Below are 17,753 nucleotides of genomic sequence, written 5' to 3'. Positions count from 1 at the left end.
CAGTTGACAATGTAAAGCATTCCATTAACTACTACACTGCCCTGCCTCCCTCAACAGTAGAAATTACAGTGATCAAATCTGATACAAACAGAATAAATGAGCTACCAGAAGTTTACAGATTTGATACTCGTTCCAGAGGCTGGAACCTGGGATCCCAGAAGCTGAGGTACTGTTCCTCAACTTGTTGAAACAGAGCATGGGGCTGCAGTCAGATTGAACAGAGTGGGTGTTAACGATTCAAAGTGCGTTTATTATCAAAGTACGTATGCAGTATACAACCCTGAGATTCGTCTTCCCCACATACAGCCACAAAACAAAGAAACACCATGGAACCCATTCAAAGGAAAACATCAAGCACACCGTCCATGCACAAAAAAGCTAATTGCGCAAATGGCAACAAAAAAAAGAGCAAAGGACACCAAATATGAAACAGAAAATCGAACGAGTCTGGGCGTGTTTCAGTTCTGCTCAGGGTTCATAACCTACAGGCTGCCCTGATTCACAGTCACAAAAAATAGCAACAAAAAAAGGAGTTAGATAGAGAATTAAAGTAACAAGTGACAAGAACTCAGGATTATCCCTGCAGACTGAGAGGAAGAGCTCTGCAATGCAGTTAGCTAATCCGTTCTTGGTTTCTCAGCAAAAGAGTGAAGCTACGTTGTCAGCTCTGAATGCACTATACTGGACAGCAAGAATTGCAAGTGAATTGCTGCTTCAAGTGGTTGGGCCACTTGAGCCCCTGAATGAACTGAGAGAGTAGGCATTAAGTTCAGATAATAGATGAGCACTGAATAAGAGCTGTGTTCTAACATTTTCATTCAAGGTGAACACTGCTCTTTCCTCACATCCTTAAGCATTAAGATACAACCAAGATTACACAGTTCTAGCTTTTTATTGAGACACAGTGCAGAATAATACATTCTGACCCTTCTAGCTGTGCCTCCCAGCAACCCCCAAGTTAACCCTGGCCTAATCACAGGACAATTTATGATGACCAATCAAATTTTCAACCAGTATGTCTTTATAATGTGGGAGGAAACCAGAGCACCAGGAAGAAACCCACGCAGTCACTGTTCATGTTTTTCAGCTGCTGTTACCCATCCACCTCAAGTTTCGATGCGTCTTGCGTCAGAGATGCTCTTGCGCACACCACCATTGTAACGTGTGGTTATTTGAGCTACTGTTGCCTTCCTGTCAGCTTGAACCTATCTCAGGAGATCAGCATTTTCTGAGACAACCAAACCTGGCACCAACTATCATTCCACTGTCAAAGTCACTTAGATCTTATTTCTTCCCCATTCTGATTATTTGGTCTGAACAACTATCGAGCCTCTTGACCATGTCTGCATGCTTTTATGTGTTAAGTTGCTGCCACATGATTGGTTGATTAGATATTCTCATTAATGAACAATTGTACTAAAATAGTGGCCTCAATGTATTTACTCACATTTTAAATATATATTGTTTCTGTTTTTTGCACAATTTTAATCTATTCAATATATGTATACTGTAATTGGTTTAGTTATTTATTTATTATTATTATTTTATTTTGCTTATTTTCTCCTATATTATGTACTGCATTGAACTGCAGGTGCTAAGTTAGTGAATTTCATGACACATGCCAGTGATGATAAACCCGATTCTGATTCTGATTCCTTCTTACAATTAGATTAGTGGGCATCATGCACCTACGTTATCTTCAGTCGTAATAAATATTGAGGAATCTAACCAGAAATCCTTAAAGGACCTGTTACGTATCCCGTAACTGGATAACTTACCAGCAAAGATAGAGAGGTCCGTTGGAGTCTGATGGCACTATTTTCAAACGTTTTTATTTATAAAGGGGCACAAAAGTAAGGTTAATACAAACATTCAGATAATGCATGTCATCAATACTCAATCTAAAGCGCGGGTATAGTAATAAGCATCCTTAAGAAATAATTTCGACAGTTGTCTAGGGGATAATATATTGTCCGTTGGAGATATAAAAGCCACTCAGAAGTCTGCAGGCTTCAGCCTTTTGGGGAATCGCTTGGTTTCACGTGTTTTAGAGAGATTGGTGAGAAAAGGAAAAAACTTGCCCGGGTCTTTATGAAGCAACTCCGTTGAATCAGGGGAGCGTTGGTTCCCCGTTGTTAGTTCGAAGTCCTTTTCAGTGTTATCAGCCACCCGCTCCCCAGGCAAAGGAGAGATGGAACACACGTGGCTTTGTATGGCTTCCCACTAGCACGGGAGCGCTGAGCGATGGTGTCCTTCTGGTGTGTCGCTGGGGTACCGCCTCCTGCAGTCCCCTTTTATCTTGACTTGCAGAGTTGTAGATGTCCATCAAAGTAGGGTGATGCAATCCCCACCCCCACATTGCCCAAGGGTGTCCATATCCATGGTAGCTGTCATGTAGCAGGGACATGCAATTCACACAGGTGTCTCTAAGAACATGGTCAAAACCGTTGCATTGTCTCTCATTTCCTGGGTCCGAGACCCGAATTAATAGTGATCTTGCGATTCTCCGGAAGGAGGGGGCTGCTCCCGTCCCTTCGGCCCCTCAGAGCTGTGGTATATTCATAACAGACCACACAAGGCTGAGTTTCTGACTTTCTTGCTCGTGCATTTTGTAGCCCACTATTGGTCTGGTCATAGTTCTCTCCGTCCTTCAATTCCCTATAAAGCCATCCCAACACGTGCCTTATCAAATGAGTCCAGGCATAGTCCATTGGAAGGATGTAAGTTGCTGGTAAATAGCATGGGCTAAAGTTGGTTCACTTTTGACTAAAGAGCACATTAAAATGAAGAGTGAAAATACTGCATTTTCCATGCATTCAATGCTGAGTGGAGTGCAATATATAAAGATCAAAGAGCAATTTCATTTTTCTTTGAAATGGGGAAATATTTCTGTAACATGATATGAAACCACAGTTGCCCTTGTTACCTCATTTCTTTGTGACAGTTGCTAAAATTGACTATGCTGTAGTATGTCCAAAAATAAATGCAATGTGTATTTTAAATACTGCTGAAGTAGTAAACAGTAATACATTTCAAGTAAATTATGAATGGAATTCATTTGTTGTTAAAAATGCATTTTTGATCCACTTCTTCAGGTGGTATTGTTTTTGAGAGTCTGTATTGTCCAGTTGATGCAAAAATATCATTTTTGAAGGTAATATCCATGGCTTCAAGGTCTTTTTTTATAAATTAAGATCATAAGTAACCTATGCTTATTTCCCATTCTGGATATATTCAGCAAAATCAAAACAAAACATTGTTTCTAGCCATGATTTAACAATATAATCTCTTTTATGTGTAGGTGTGTTGTCTGGACTGGAGATGACCGTGTTTTTTTCTTCAACCCCTCTATACAACTGTCAGTGTGGGATAAACCAGCAGAACTTGAAGGCCGAGGTGATATTAACAAGATCATTCAAGATCCTCCCCATAAGCGTAAAATAGAATTGGCAATGTGTAAGTATCAACAGAATAAGTATTACTTGGAACATTGTTCACTGTGAACCAGTTTTGCCAACTTACCGAAATGGAACATAACATGGATACATATGAAGAGCACAAAATTGTCCTTGAACATCAGTGATTAGACCTAGACCGCACCTTATATTGAAACTCTGACCTCATGTTCATCGAGACAACAAACTGCAAACGTCCAATGAAATACCTTTAGAGGCTCAGCAGAAAGTAGGCATCAGATATTGGGCTATTATAATATTGACAGGAGCTACCAATTAAGCCCTTAGAAGGACAGAAAACATGATTCAACCAGAGGTGAACAAAAGGAATCAGAGAAGATAGTGCTAGCAATTACTGCTAAGAGTCAAGTTTACACTGAAAAAATTGAGGGAAGTGTGGGATTCTGAAGCTTTGGTTGGGTGGTCAGAAGACATTTGTGCACATACAACACAGAAGATTGAATAGTACGCACGGTTCAGACTATTCAGCTCAGAATATTGTACTGATCATCAACCTACTCCATGATCAAACCCTCCATTCTTCTTACATTCATGTGCCTATCTAAGAGTCTTTTAAATGTTACTATTTTATCAGCCTCTACAATCACCCCTGGTAGGACAATCCAGGCATCCTCCACTCCCTTAAACAGATGTCCTCTGCTAAAGGTCATTGCCACCTTGGGCTGTTCTCTATCTATGCCTCTAATAATCTTATACACCTCCATTAAGTCATCTCTCGTCCTCCATTGCCGAGATGATAAGAAATAAGCCCTTTCCTCACAAGAATTCTCTTATCCAAATAGCATCCTGGTAAATCTCCTCTGCACTCTCTTTTAAACTTCCATATCTTTATAATGAGGTGAGCAAAATGGAACATAAATTCTAAATGTGATCTAATCAGAGTTTTATAGAGCTGTACCATTATCTTGCAGCTCTTGAATTCAATCTCCTAACTAGTGAAGGTTAGCACAAGATATGGCTTTCTAACCACCCCAACTGCTTCCACAGAAATTTTGAGGGATCTATGGGCTTGGACCCAAAGATCCTTCTATTCCTCCAAACTACTGAGAATCCTGCCTTGTACTCTGCCTTCAAGATTGACTTCCGAAGTATATCACTTCACACTTTTCTGCATTGGCCCCCATTTGCCACTGCCCCACCCAATTTCGCATCCTGTCTATTATAATCTATGACAACCTCCTACACTATCTTCAATAGGACTAACCTTTGTTTCATCAGCAAACTTTCTAACCCACCCATCCACTTCCTCATCCACGTCATTTATAAAAATCATGAAAAACTTTTGTCCTGGAACAGATCTTTGTGGGCACCACTAGTCATCAAATTCTATTTTAGATACATAACATCAACTACCACCCTCTGCCTTCTGTTGGCAATCCTGTTCAATGGATACCATTTTTCATGACTTTCTGGATTAATCTACCATGGGAACCTTGTGAAATAACTTACCAAAATTCATATACACACTATAACTATTCTATCTTCATCACCTTGTTTGTCATCTCCTCAAACAACACAATTCCACTCATGAGACCTGACCTAGCCCTCACAAAACATGATGACTGTTCCCAATAAGACTATGCTTCTGCAAATCGCCATAAATCCTGTCCTAAAGAATGCTTTTCAAAAGTTTATCCACCACTACCATAAGACTCACTATCCTGTAATTCCCAGGATTATCCCTATTACCTTCTGTGAACAACAGAACAACATTTTCCATCCTCCAATACCCTGGTGCCACTCCAGTAGTTTGGGAGGATGCCAAGGTTAATATCAATGCACTTGCAAACTTTTCCCTCACTTTTTATAATAACCTGTGTTATATCCTGTCCAGTCCCTGACATTCATCCATCCTAATGCCTTTCTTAACTGCAGCATGCACCCACTCATCAGCCTGTTCTACTCTAACCTCACATTCTCAAAGTCTTCCCTGCTGAACACTGAAGCAAAGTATTCATTAAGGATCTCCCTTCCTTTGCGTATCCAGGCATACATTTCCCTCTTTATCCCTGAGTGGTCATACCCTCACTTCAGTTATCCTCCTGTTCCCAATTTACATTCCCAAGTTCCTGCTTAACAGCATCATAACTACCCTCAGCCAATTAAACACTTTCCCATACAGTCTACTCCTACCTCTTCACAAGCTGTGGCAAAGGTTAGGGAGTTGCGATCACTGTCTCCCAGTTCCTCTGAGTCCACATTCTATTAAATTTAACCTTTTTGATAGAATGGAAAGTATTTTCCCCTTTAACAAGCACCAGCTGGGCAAGCTGTAGACAGATTTTAAAGCAACCAACATTCAATGTAAACCAATAACGTACCATCACTTAATCACACATTCAAAGAGTTGGGTCACATGACAATATTTCACGGATGTGGTTCTTTGTGTGTATCTAACCATAGAAATCAGATTCCATTATGAAAGCTGGACTTTTATCAGTCCCCTGATATCCAAAGACCTGGTAGTAGGTCCTAGTTACCGACTGTTCCATTCTTCACAGTAGTTGAATAAAGCTGGCATTGAACCTGACAAGTTATCTTGTCTGACATCTTAACTGACTGCTAATAACTTATCTGAGATAAACCTGGAGATGAATGATATTATTATAAGCACAAATATCTGTGTGATATATGATTTTTAATCTGTAAATTAAGTAGAGTGTCTCTATGTCCAAATTTTGGAGTTTAAATTCAGGGTTTGGGTGTATTATTCATTTCAACATAGAGATATGCTATTAATGATGCATTCCCCTGATATTTTAATGGTGGAAAATTTACTTTCTTCACAGGCATGGTTACCTTATTGAGATATTTTATTTTAAATCTATGTTGATAAAAAGACACAATAATATGAAAATACAGTAAGAAAAGTAATTGATCCTAATTATTTCTACAGTTCCTATCTCATTCATAGTTCTCAGTAGCATTATATCAAAATTATATGTTACCAGTATACCAGCATAATTTGGTTAAAGACTTGACAACTTTTGAGCCTACTCTCCATAAACCTACTCAAGTAACAGACCAGACCATTTCATAGTGACTTGCTTGCACTGTAAATCTAAGATTGTGTCATACTGGTATAAAGGAATTTGGATGTTTGTAAATTTATCAAAGTCGAGCTTATTGTCTTAACATGAGTACATGCATAGACAGCTGCAATGAAGAATTTACCTATAGCAAGCAGCAACATGGGCACATAACATCATGATAGCTGCATTCACAGAAAAACATAAAACATACATAATACACAGTTTTTACAAGAAAGAATGTACTTAGACCAAAAAGAAAACAAAGTCCACTTTAGTACAAAATGATTTTTTATTTATTTATTGAGATAGACCAAGGAATAGTCCCTTCTGGTCCTTCGAGCCACACCGCCCAGCAACTGTCAACTTAATCCTAGCTTAATCACAGGAAAATTTACAATGACCAATTTACCTACCAATCTGCATGTCTTTGGGCTGTGGGAGGAAACTGGGATGCTCAGAGGAAATCCAAGCAGTCACATAGAAAATGTACAGACTCCTTACAGATAGCAGAGAGAATCAAAGAGGTCACAGTGTTAAACTGGAGTGATAAAGTTTTTGCAAGTTGATTGAGAACTGAATGGTTGAAGGGAAGTAGCTATTCTTGAATGTGGTGATGTGGTATGTACCTCCTTCTATACCTCCTGTCCGATGGTAGCTATGAAAAAATAGCGTGGCCTGGAGGGTGGATATTTTTGATGATGAATGTTTCTTTCTTGTGGCATTGCCTCCTGTTGATACTACTGATAGTCAGAGGGAATATCTGATGTATTAGGCTGATTCCACCTTACTCTGCAGCTTCTTACATTGCTGTGCACTCTGATTGCTGTATCAGACCACGATACAAGCAGTTAGAATATTTCCAGTGTCACATCTGTAGAAGTTTGTTCAAGAGTTTGATTTACTGTCATCAGCAAAATTCAGGGTGGCATTGGAACTGTGCTTACCCATGATCATATGTGTAAAGACAGTAGAGCAGGGCGCTAGGCATGAGGCATTGAGATGCACCTGCTGATGATCGACAAGGAAGTGATTAGCATTTATTAGTGATTAACGTCTGCCTATGAGAAAGTCAAGTGTCCAGTCACAAAGCGAGGAACAGAAGTCCAGTTCTAAAAGATTGATGATCATATTTGATCATCATTGATGATGATTATTTTTGATTATCATTGATGATGATTATATTGAATGTTGAGCTGTAGTCATTGAGCAGCATCCTGACATATGAGTTCTTCTTGCTGTATGAGTTTTGTCAAGAACATTCCAAATTATTCTCCTGAAGAATCTAAAATGTCTGCGATGAGTCATTCTGTTGTACATAACATATACAGCCTGGTACTGTTGATGCTGAACCATGAGCAACATTAATGCTAATGAGCTCATTATTAATTTATTAATAGTATATGTAATGAATGCAAAGGTGTGATATTGCAGTTGCAGAGTATTCTAAGAATAATTGTTCATTCTGGTTTAGAAAAGGCTAGAGGAATCCATTCCACTCAAAGCTATATTTGTTTATATATGCATGCAAGTTTAAACATTTCTTAAGATACACAACCCGGTTGTAAACACATTACTGCACATCATTTGTCAGCACTGAGAAGGTGTATTTGTATGCCATTAGGGAATGACTTTGCAGAGAGGATATGTTGTGCCTCAGTGAACAAAATGTGTTAAGGCAAAATGTTCTATTTGTAATACAAGATAAATGCAATTGTATTTAAAAAAAAAACAAAAAATAGTAAAATAACAATCAGGAAGTTTTGTGTTCCTGGTATTTTGTGAATTTGCATGGAGAAAAATTGAATTGGCTGAAGACTGGCTTCTGTTTCTGCCGGATTGAAGGAGGAAGCTGAAATGCATCATCTTTCACTACTTCTAGCCAAGCATGGGCTGTGAATGTTCCAGCTTTGTTATTAATATTCACATGCTTGGCCACTCTATTGTTGAAAATGGTGATGTTCTTGGAACGTCCTCCTCTTGTTCGATGTTTAATTATTCACTATTTTTATTACAGTGCAGTGTGCGGAACTTTGATGTGATCAGTTAGTTGTGAGATTGCAGACCTTCCTCTATTACGTGTTTCTGTTGTTGTTTTGATTGTAATATTTGAATGAAGAATATACCGGATCATGAAATTATAGATTGTTATGGTTTACATTTCTGCTTCTGCTTCCTTGAACTTCGATCAATGTGGCTTTGCAGCAAATGATTTTGGTAATCTGCTCTTTCATTATCGAAAGCAGGGGTTCCATACCCTTTTCATGCCATGGAAACCTACTATTAACTGAGGGGGTCCTTGGACCCCAGGTTGGGAACCGCTGATCTAAAAGTTCCAACTGCCTCCCCTTCTCAAAGCCCTATAGGGACCTCCAGCACAGACTATTGCCTGACTGACTTTTTCTAAAGGCTAGTTCTTTGTGTAGGTGTAATGAGGTCGGGTTTACCTCAGCCTCAGTATCAGAATCAGAATCAGGTTTAATATCACTGGCATATGTTGTGAAATTTGTTAACTTTGGGGCAGCAGGACCACCCCACCCCCCAGTACGAGATGGTGATGCAGCCAGTCAGAATGCTCTTCCCCGTACAACTGTTGAAATTTTCAAGTGTTTTTGGTGACACACCAAATCTTCTCAAACTCCTAATGAGAGTGTGCCTTCTGTTGTGCCTTCTTTGTAGCTGCATCGATATGTTGGGTCCAGGTTAGATCCTCAGAGATGTTGACACCCAGGAGCTTGAAATTGCTCAATCTTTCCACTCCAGATCCCTCTGTGAGGACTGGTGCGTGTTTCCTCATCTTACCCTTTCTGAAGTCCACGATCAGTTCTTTGGTCTTACTGACGTTGAGTGCAAGGTCGTTGCTGTGACACCATTCAACTAGCTATTATATTTGTGAATTCAAGTGTAGTTTAAAGAAAGTGGACCCAAAACAGCCTTCTGTGAGGTGACTCTTGCTCAGGCAAGTTTGCTTTAAAGTACTTCAAAGCAGGTCTTGCTTGTTCCATTAAAGTCTGGGTCTACATGACTTGCCTACAGGGACAAATGGCCACAAGCGTATGAAGGACGATCATAGAAGTGGAATCCAAGCATATGTCACACACTGCACGTGTCTGAATTCATGCAGCAAGAACTTGAGTTACAAAATTGAGAACAGTACAATGCATGCAGTAATCTCTCAACTTTCTTTAACATTTGCTACAAGGTTTCCCAGCCTTTTTTTTATGCCATGGACCCCTGGTTGGGAAGCCCTGGACAAACACAAACACTCTGCTGTTGTTATCTGAAATCTCCACTGCTTCTGGAATGGAACAGTAAACCCAATACTCAGGCATGTAACATGTAAGTATTTCATGGTTTTGAAAGAGAAGATTTGAAAAATTAATTTTTATTGACATTAAAACAGCTTCAATCATTGGACCTATGCATTTAATCCATAAGAGGCAGTTTATGGCTATATTATCTCATTTTCTACTTGAACAGAGGCAATAAGAGACTCCCATTTCATTAGCTGAGCTTTCTCAAATCTGGACAAGCACAGGGCAGTGAAAAATTAGGTATTTGGGTAATTAGAATTCATGCCAGTTGGGGACCCCACATTATTGAAGGGATAGAATCCCTATGATATCAAATTGCATGCTAGGTATTTCAATTCAGGTAAATGTTCAGCCTGAAGATACACAACATACTTGCCATGTAGTACCCAAGAGAAGAAATATCACAGAGCTAAAAGTTGGATCCATGCCCAATGAATTTCTGTCTTGCTTGTTAGTAACCAATAGAGTGTCAACGACTCCAATAAATTTTGGCAATGTTTTGAGAAAAGAAAAATTATAAACTGTGTCAATTTTTTTGGGGATTTATTTTTACTGAAATATATCACCATTAACTAGGCAGTCTTTTTATTTAATCTAGTTCAAAGGAAGAGTAATTGATTTTGCTCCAACTCCTATGTTTTGCAAATGTTGGAAGGAGGCTGCACTTTAATTTACTTCCTCTCCTTCAACGTACAAGCGTGAATTATTTCTACAGATCTTGTTAATACACTGTCAAAGATTAATGTATTCAGTGGCTGTGGATGTTGGGCAAGGTAAATAAAAATGACCATGTGTCTTGTTTCAAATCAACATGTTGCAGCTTCAGTCATCGATGTACTCAGCTAGCCAGATTCCAAAAATGTGCATTTGGCATTCCAAAGGAATTGTGTGATATTGTGATTTAATATTAGTGAATTTGCACTGTTGTTCCTTTGATCATTATTGACAGGTAGGACTAGCATCAAAGGAACCTTTTTGCATACACGAGTACTAGACTTCTGACACCTAGTTAGACAGATGAGTTCAATCGGTATCTGATATATATTCTGCATGAATTCCCTTTCATGGAAAGTCTGGCAAAAGAAATTATAAGGCTTAGCATTATTATCAATCTGAATTACTGAAGCTATTTCTACCACTTCAGAAGATGCTGGACCATTGAGTGTTCCCAATTTTGAATTTATATTTAAAGATTTCCAGCATTTTTGTTATAGGGTTACTCTTCCAGAACTTAGAACATCAGGAACATCAGTAAAAGAGCAAAATCTAAATTTCTACTCCCAATACACTGCCCAGCTTCTTTAGATTGCTTATACATGAATATCACCTGACTCTGCTCAAAAAAGACAATAAAAATGCAATTTTTTATGTTTTATGTAATGGTAATTTGTGTCCCAGTTTTTAGAGGCTCCTTCGATCACTATCATTTGCAAAATGTTCCTTTAACAGTTACTCTTCTGAAATGTAGCAAGCCTATAAGCTGTTTGAAAGGCGATAGAACTTGAAATTATATCGATGCAGTTCCTTTTGCATTTATTTACTTTTGCTGTAATATCATATTCTGGCAGATGTAGTTATTTTTTTAAATTAGTTTTTACAATGAAAAAGTCCCAATGAAGAAGTTTGTACAGTGCAAAACAAAGGTATCGAATGTACAGTTCATAACAGTTTAAAAAAAAGCACCCATGGTAGAATCATATGTAGTTAATTACCACCCCACCCTCCCATTGCCCGACTCCAAGCCAACCTTACAATACAGGTGGCCCCCGCTTTTCGAACATCCGATTTACGACAACTTGCTGTTACAAAAGACTTACATTAGTACCTGTTTTCACCAACCAAAGAGGATTTTCGCTTTTATGAAAACAAGACACCCGCTTTATACATGTGTTTACCCCGAGAAAGACCACAATGACCATGAAGCCTCGTGCAGGCAGTTGTTTGCGCATGTGTGTACGTGCGTAAGCACATGCATACGTATGCATGCACGTGCCAATTTTTTTTCTTCAAATCGATTTTGGTTGCTGCCTTCCCGAGTTTGATACGTCAAACTACACCGTATCTACAATATTTCTACTTTATATAGGATGTATATTTATTATATCATTCCTGCTTTTACTATATGTTAGTGTTATTTTAGGTTTTATGTGTTATTTGCTTTGATTTGGTAGGTTTTTTTTGGGTCTGGGAACACTCAAAAAATTTTCCCATATGAATTAATGGTAATTGCTTCTTCAGTTTACGACATTTCAGATTACAAATAGTTTCATAGGAATGCTCTACCTTTGGATTGCAGGAGAAGCCTGTATATAGAAAAGTTAAACAGAGCTTTTATCTCCACAGAGCTGTATTTATAAAAAGAAGGTATATTGCCTACTACCTGGACTATAATATGTTTACACATCAAAAGCAGTAAATCTTAACTGAAAGAAGCTGGAAGTAAGGGATTTATATGCAGAAGAAAAAAAAAAGGGATGGACCTTTAATTATGAAAATATTCAAGAAAAGGTCCCCACACCCTTTGGAACTTTATGTCCGAATTAAGAAGTGAATAATGAATCTTTTCAAGGTCTAAACAGGACCTAATGTCTCTGAGCCATCGAGCATGAGTGGGTGGGGCAGCATCTCTCCACCTAAAAAGGACTGCATGTCTGGCCAAGAGAGGCAAAAGACAGGGCACGACGTTTAGTCGGACTCAGATGCTTATCAGCCTCCCCCGAGGTGCCGAAAAGAGCAATCAGAGAATTAGGTTCCAAATAGTAATTAAATATTTGGGATAAAGTTAGAAAGACGTCTCTCCGGTATTTCTCCAAACCAGGCAAGTCCAATACATATGAATAAGGGAAGCCTCGCCCCCTTTACACTTGTCACAACAGGGACTAATGCCTGGATAAATATGTGATAATTTAATTTTAGACATATGAGCCATATGTATGACTTTAAACTGTGACAGGAAATGGCAAGTACATAAAGAAGTTGAATCAACTGTCTTAAGAATTGAATCCCATACATCATCGGACAAAGCAAATTTTAAATCTTGCTCCCAGGCAGTTTTAATTTTGTCGGGGGGGGGGAGCTAGCCTCAAAGAAACTAAGTTATCTTGAATAGTAGATATTAAACTTTTACACCACAATGGATTGATGCGAAGAAACAAGTCAACAACATTCTTAGCAGGTACCTCAGGGAAGTTTGATAGTAAAGGATTGATAAAATGTCTAATTTGGAGATATCTAAAGAAGTGAGTGTTGGGTAGGTTGAACTTTACAGACAGTTGTTCAAAAGATGCAGAATGATTGTCTGTTAAAAGATCTTCAAACCACCTAATGCCCTTTCTGTGCCAGACTTGAAATGTTAAATCGTGCATAGAAGGCTGAAAGAGATGATTATGTAAGATAGGTCTAGAGAGAGAGAAACCATGAGGACCATTATACTTTCTAAACTGAGCCCATATTCTCAAAGTGTGCCTGATAACAGGATTGACAATTGGTTTAGGCAGATGGCAAGGAAGTGCAGATACAAGAAGTGTGGAGATAGAGAAATTCTTATTAGAGTTCAACTTTGTTGCCAGCCATATTGAGCAGTCAGACTGATTATAAAAGTAAGACCAAAACATAAGACAGCATATGTTGGCTGCCCAGTAACATAAGCGGAAATTGGGAAAGGCCATAAGCCGTACCCCTACACTTTTAGGTTTTTGAAGGTGAGCTTTATTTAATCAGGGGCATTTGCCCTTCCATAAATGGGATGAAATAATTGAATCTAATGAGTTAAAGAAACCTTTAGAAATAAAAAATTGGTTAAGATTGAAATAAGTATAAAAATTTAGGAAGGATATACATTTTAATGACATTAATTTGACCCGTCAGTGACATGGACAGGGGTGATCACTGTACTAGACTCTGTTTTATATGATTTAAGAGATAAGTAAAATTTTCTCCAAAATACGCTTATATTTCCTTGTTACTGTAATGCCAAGGTAAGTAAATCGATTATTCACTACTTAAAAAGGAAGGGTGTGAAACTCTAACATTTGTGCTTCTCTGTTTATTGGAAAGAGTTCACTCGGTTCACTCTTATATAAATTAAGTTTGTATCTGGAAAATTGGCTACATTTGTTAAGGAGTGAAAACATTGGAGGTAGGGAGGTAGTCGAATTTGATATAAAAAGTAAAAGATCATCATAAAGAGAGACTTTGTGCTCAACACCCCCCTCCAAACCCACATCAGATCAGCGCAGCTACAAAATGCAATCGCCAGCATTTGAATTCATTGAAGTGGAACTCTCTCCAAGATAGATGTGAAGCACAATTTCTGATCTGTTTTTACAAAATGTTAAATGGTCAGCTTGACATAGACTACCAATCTTACACCAAACCCAAAACTATTAGGAGCAGACGAAGGCACTCATTTCAATTTGAAATACTAACTACCAAGTCAGATGTTTACAGCAATTCATTTTTCCCCTGCACAATTAAAACATGGAATAATCTTCATCCTACCATAGTCACACAATCAAACCCAGTTAAATTTAAGACAGCTTTTCGTCTTCTTCTTCTTCTTCTTCTTCTTCTTCTTCTTCTTCTTCTTCTTCTTCTTCTTCTTCTTCTTCTTCTTCTTCTTCTTCTTCTTCTTCTTCTTCTTCTTCTTCTTCTTCTTCTTCTTCTTCTTCTTCTTCTTCTTCTTCTTCTTCTTCTTCTTCTTCTTCTTCTTCTTCTTCTTCTTCTTCTTCCAAAATCTCCTTCCTAAGTCTATCCTCCACCACCTCCAGTTGAAATTCCATGCCGAATATTTTGGAGAACCAAGAACCAATGGCTCTATGGCCAGATCAAAAAGTAAGGACTCACTTTACACCACACGCTGTCAGAGCAGTGCTGCTAGCATAATCAAGGATAAGTCCCACCCAGCCAACACACTTTTTGTCTCACTTCCCTCCGGGAGAAAGTTCAGGAGCATGAAAATACATACAGCCAGATTTGGGAACAGCTTCTTTCCAACTGTGATAAGACTGCTGAACAGATCCTGACCTGGATTTGGGCTGTACCTTCCAAATAGACTTGCACTACCGTACTTTCCCTTTTCTATTTTCTAATTATGATTTATAATTTAAATTTTTATTATATTTACTTTGATTTGTACTTCAGGGAGCGCGAAGCGCAGAAAACAAATATCACTGTGATGGCTGTATGCTCTAGTATCAATTGTTTGGTGACAATAAAGTATTTGTAATTGTAAGGGACTTAAAGGGCACCCTTGCCAGGTGCCACGTTTAAGATTGAAAGGTTGGGGTTGCTGAGAGTTAGTCAAAACAGAGGCAGTGGAATGGGAGTATAACAATTTAATTCACATAATTAAACTTTGTCCAAGATCAAATTTTTCTAAAACCGCAAAGAGATAGTTCCACTCCACATAATCAAATACTTTCTCCACGTCTAAAGAAATGGCACATTCAGGAATCCCAGCTGAAGGTGAGTATAAGATATTAAATAGATGCTGTATATTGAAAAAAGGAAATGATTTTTAATAAAACCAGTTCGGTCTTCAATTAAGGGTATAAAGTTCTCCAATCTACAGGCCAAAACTTTAGCCAAATTTTAACATCAACATTTAGCAAAGAAATCTGCCTGTATGAAATACACTCTGTTGGATCTTTGCCTTTTGTCACTAAAAGAATGATACATGCCTCATTAAATGATGCTGGCAACTTACCTTGTTTAAACAAGTCATATAAAACCAAGGTTAGTTGACGTGAAAGCAATGAGGAATAGAATTCTATGGAGAACCCATCAGGTCCAGGAGATTTACCAGTCTGCTGTATAGAAATAGCTGAGGATATTCCCTCTAGTGATATTGGCTCATTCAGTTTTGCTTTGAGATCAGGAGAAAGTGTAAGAATATTTAGACTATTTAAGAAATTCTCAGCCGAAATGTTATCATTTAAAGATTCAGGAGTATAGAGTCGGGAATAAAAATTCCTGTATGTGTCATTGATTTCAGAATGATTCAAGGTTATATTCCCTTTTCCCATTAGAATTCTTGTAATGTGTTGTTTAGCTTTGAAGTGTCTTAGTTGGTTGACTAAAAATTTACCAGATTTATCACCATGAACACAAACCGGCTCTTACTTTCCAAATGTTGGTGTTCAATTGAGTGAGTGGAAATAAGGTCAAAGTTAGTTTTTAAGTTCCACTAATTTCTTATACAGCTCCGGATTTTTGGTTTGGGCATATAGTTGGTCTGTTTCTTTGACTTGATTGAGCAGCTCTAATTGCTCTTTATAGTTCCTTCTTTTCAAATTCACAGAGTATGAAATTATTTGACTCCTCAGGTATGTTTTCATAGCATCCTAAACAACCAGACTTGAAGTTTCAGATGATATCTTAGTACTTAGGAAAAAAATTATCCGGTCCTCCATAAATTTTACAAAATCATGATCTGACAGTAAGGTCAAATTAAAACACCAATGCTTATTTATTTGTGGTGAACCAGGAAGAATTATAGACAGGGTAATTGGGGTATGATCTGAAATCATTATACTCTGATAGTCACAAGAACAGACAGATGGGATCAACTGATTATCAATTAAAAGTAATCAATTCTAGTAAAAGTGTGATGAACGTGTAAAAAAAGAATAATCTCTCTCACTTGGGTGGAGAAAATGTCATACATCGGAGATACTATAATTGGAAAGTAAGGGCCGAACTAATGAATAAAAGACGATTGATCCAAAACTGGATCTAAGCAACAGTTAAGGTCACCACCCAATATGAGAGAGTCTGAACTCAACTCAGGCAATAGAGAGAAGAAATGGTCAAAAAACTCCATATCATCTGAGTTAGAAGCATATAAATCAGCCAACACTACCAATGTATTATATAATTTCCCCAAGACAATGATAAAATGACCATTTGTATCTGATACTTTGTTATGGAGTTCAAAGGGCACATTTGGATCTATGAGAATTGAGACCCCCCCCCCCCCCCCCGGCTTTAGCCTGAAAAATAGAATGGAAGTGTTGCCCTGCCCATCTTGACATGAGACAAGAGTTATCAGAACTATGAATGTATGTTTCTTGCAAAAAATCAATTGCTGCATTAAGCTGTTCAAGATGCAAAAATACCTTCCATCTTTTAACAAGATGGTTCAATCCCTTAACATTCCAGCTCACAAAATTCAATGGACTAACCATTGTCCTTTAAAAAAGATACTGGATAATAGGCATAAGCAATGTCAGAAATTCGAATAACAGTTCTGGGACAAAAATATAAAACAAAGAAAAACAAGACAAAAATATGTCCTGAATAACTAAAATATCTAAAGGTTCTAGGAATAATATTGTCAACAGAGTTCCCTCCTACCACCTCCCAACCCACAGCAAGACAGCTGCTGAGAAACAGCAGCAAGATCTTCAAAAAAAGTCACCTCCTAATTCAACTTCCTGTCTCGTGACACTCCAGACATTGTGAAAAGTAGAGCAATTCCTCCAAAATTTATTAAGCATGACTCAAAGTAATAATCCAAAAAGAGGATATAAACTAGTATTTAGAAAAAGAAAGATAAAAACAAATAAACAGACTTTACCCAATGAACTGCTCACGAAAAACTGTAAAAAAAATTCACGGAATTGAAAAAAAAGGTCATGGAAGAAAACAGAAAAAAAAATTAATGCTTCTCTGCCAATCTAGCTAATCAGACCGAATCAGAAGAAATTGAAGTAATAGGGAGGCTATCAATAAATTTCTGAGCTTCTGCAACCGAATTTAATCACTTCCTGTCTCCACTGGGAAGAGTAATTCAAAGTAGTGCCAGGAACCAAAGAGAAGGCCTGAATCCATGATTATATAGCTCCTTCATTACTTCTCTATACTCAGCTCATAGAGTCAAAACTTGAGGAGCATAATCTTCAACAACACGAATCGATTGACCCTTGTACTCT

The 17,753-nt window shown here is 38.0% G+C and overlaps 1 protein-coding gene across 2 annotated transcripts in view; it reads left to right on the top strand.

Annotated features, from left to right (window-relative positions):
• Window positions 1–17,753, top strand: part of tcerg1l (transcription elongation regulator 1 like) — a 578,623-nt gene that overhangs the window by 408,849 nt on the left and 152,021 nt on the right. For both annotated transcript variants that reach the window (XM_059947663.1, XM_059947664.1), the window contains exon 8: window positions 3,302–3,456. In XM_059947663.1, coding sequence (XP_059803646.1) covers window positions 3,302–3,456 — 155 coding nt within the window. The remainder of the gene's footprint in view (window positions 1–3,301; window positions 3,457–17,753) is intronic.

Source organism: Hypanus sabinus, chromosome 22, assembly GCF_030144855.1.
Source record: "Hypanus sabinus isolate sHypSab1 chromosome 22, sHypSab1.hap1, whole genome shotgun sequence".
Classification (NCBI taxonomy): domain Eukaryota; kingdom Metazoa; phylum Chordata; class Chondrichthyes; order Myliobatiformes; family Dasyatidae; genus Hypanus; species Hypanus sabinus.
Note: the sequence above shows the minus strand (reverse complement) of the source record. Positions and strands in the feature narration are given on the sequence as shown.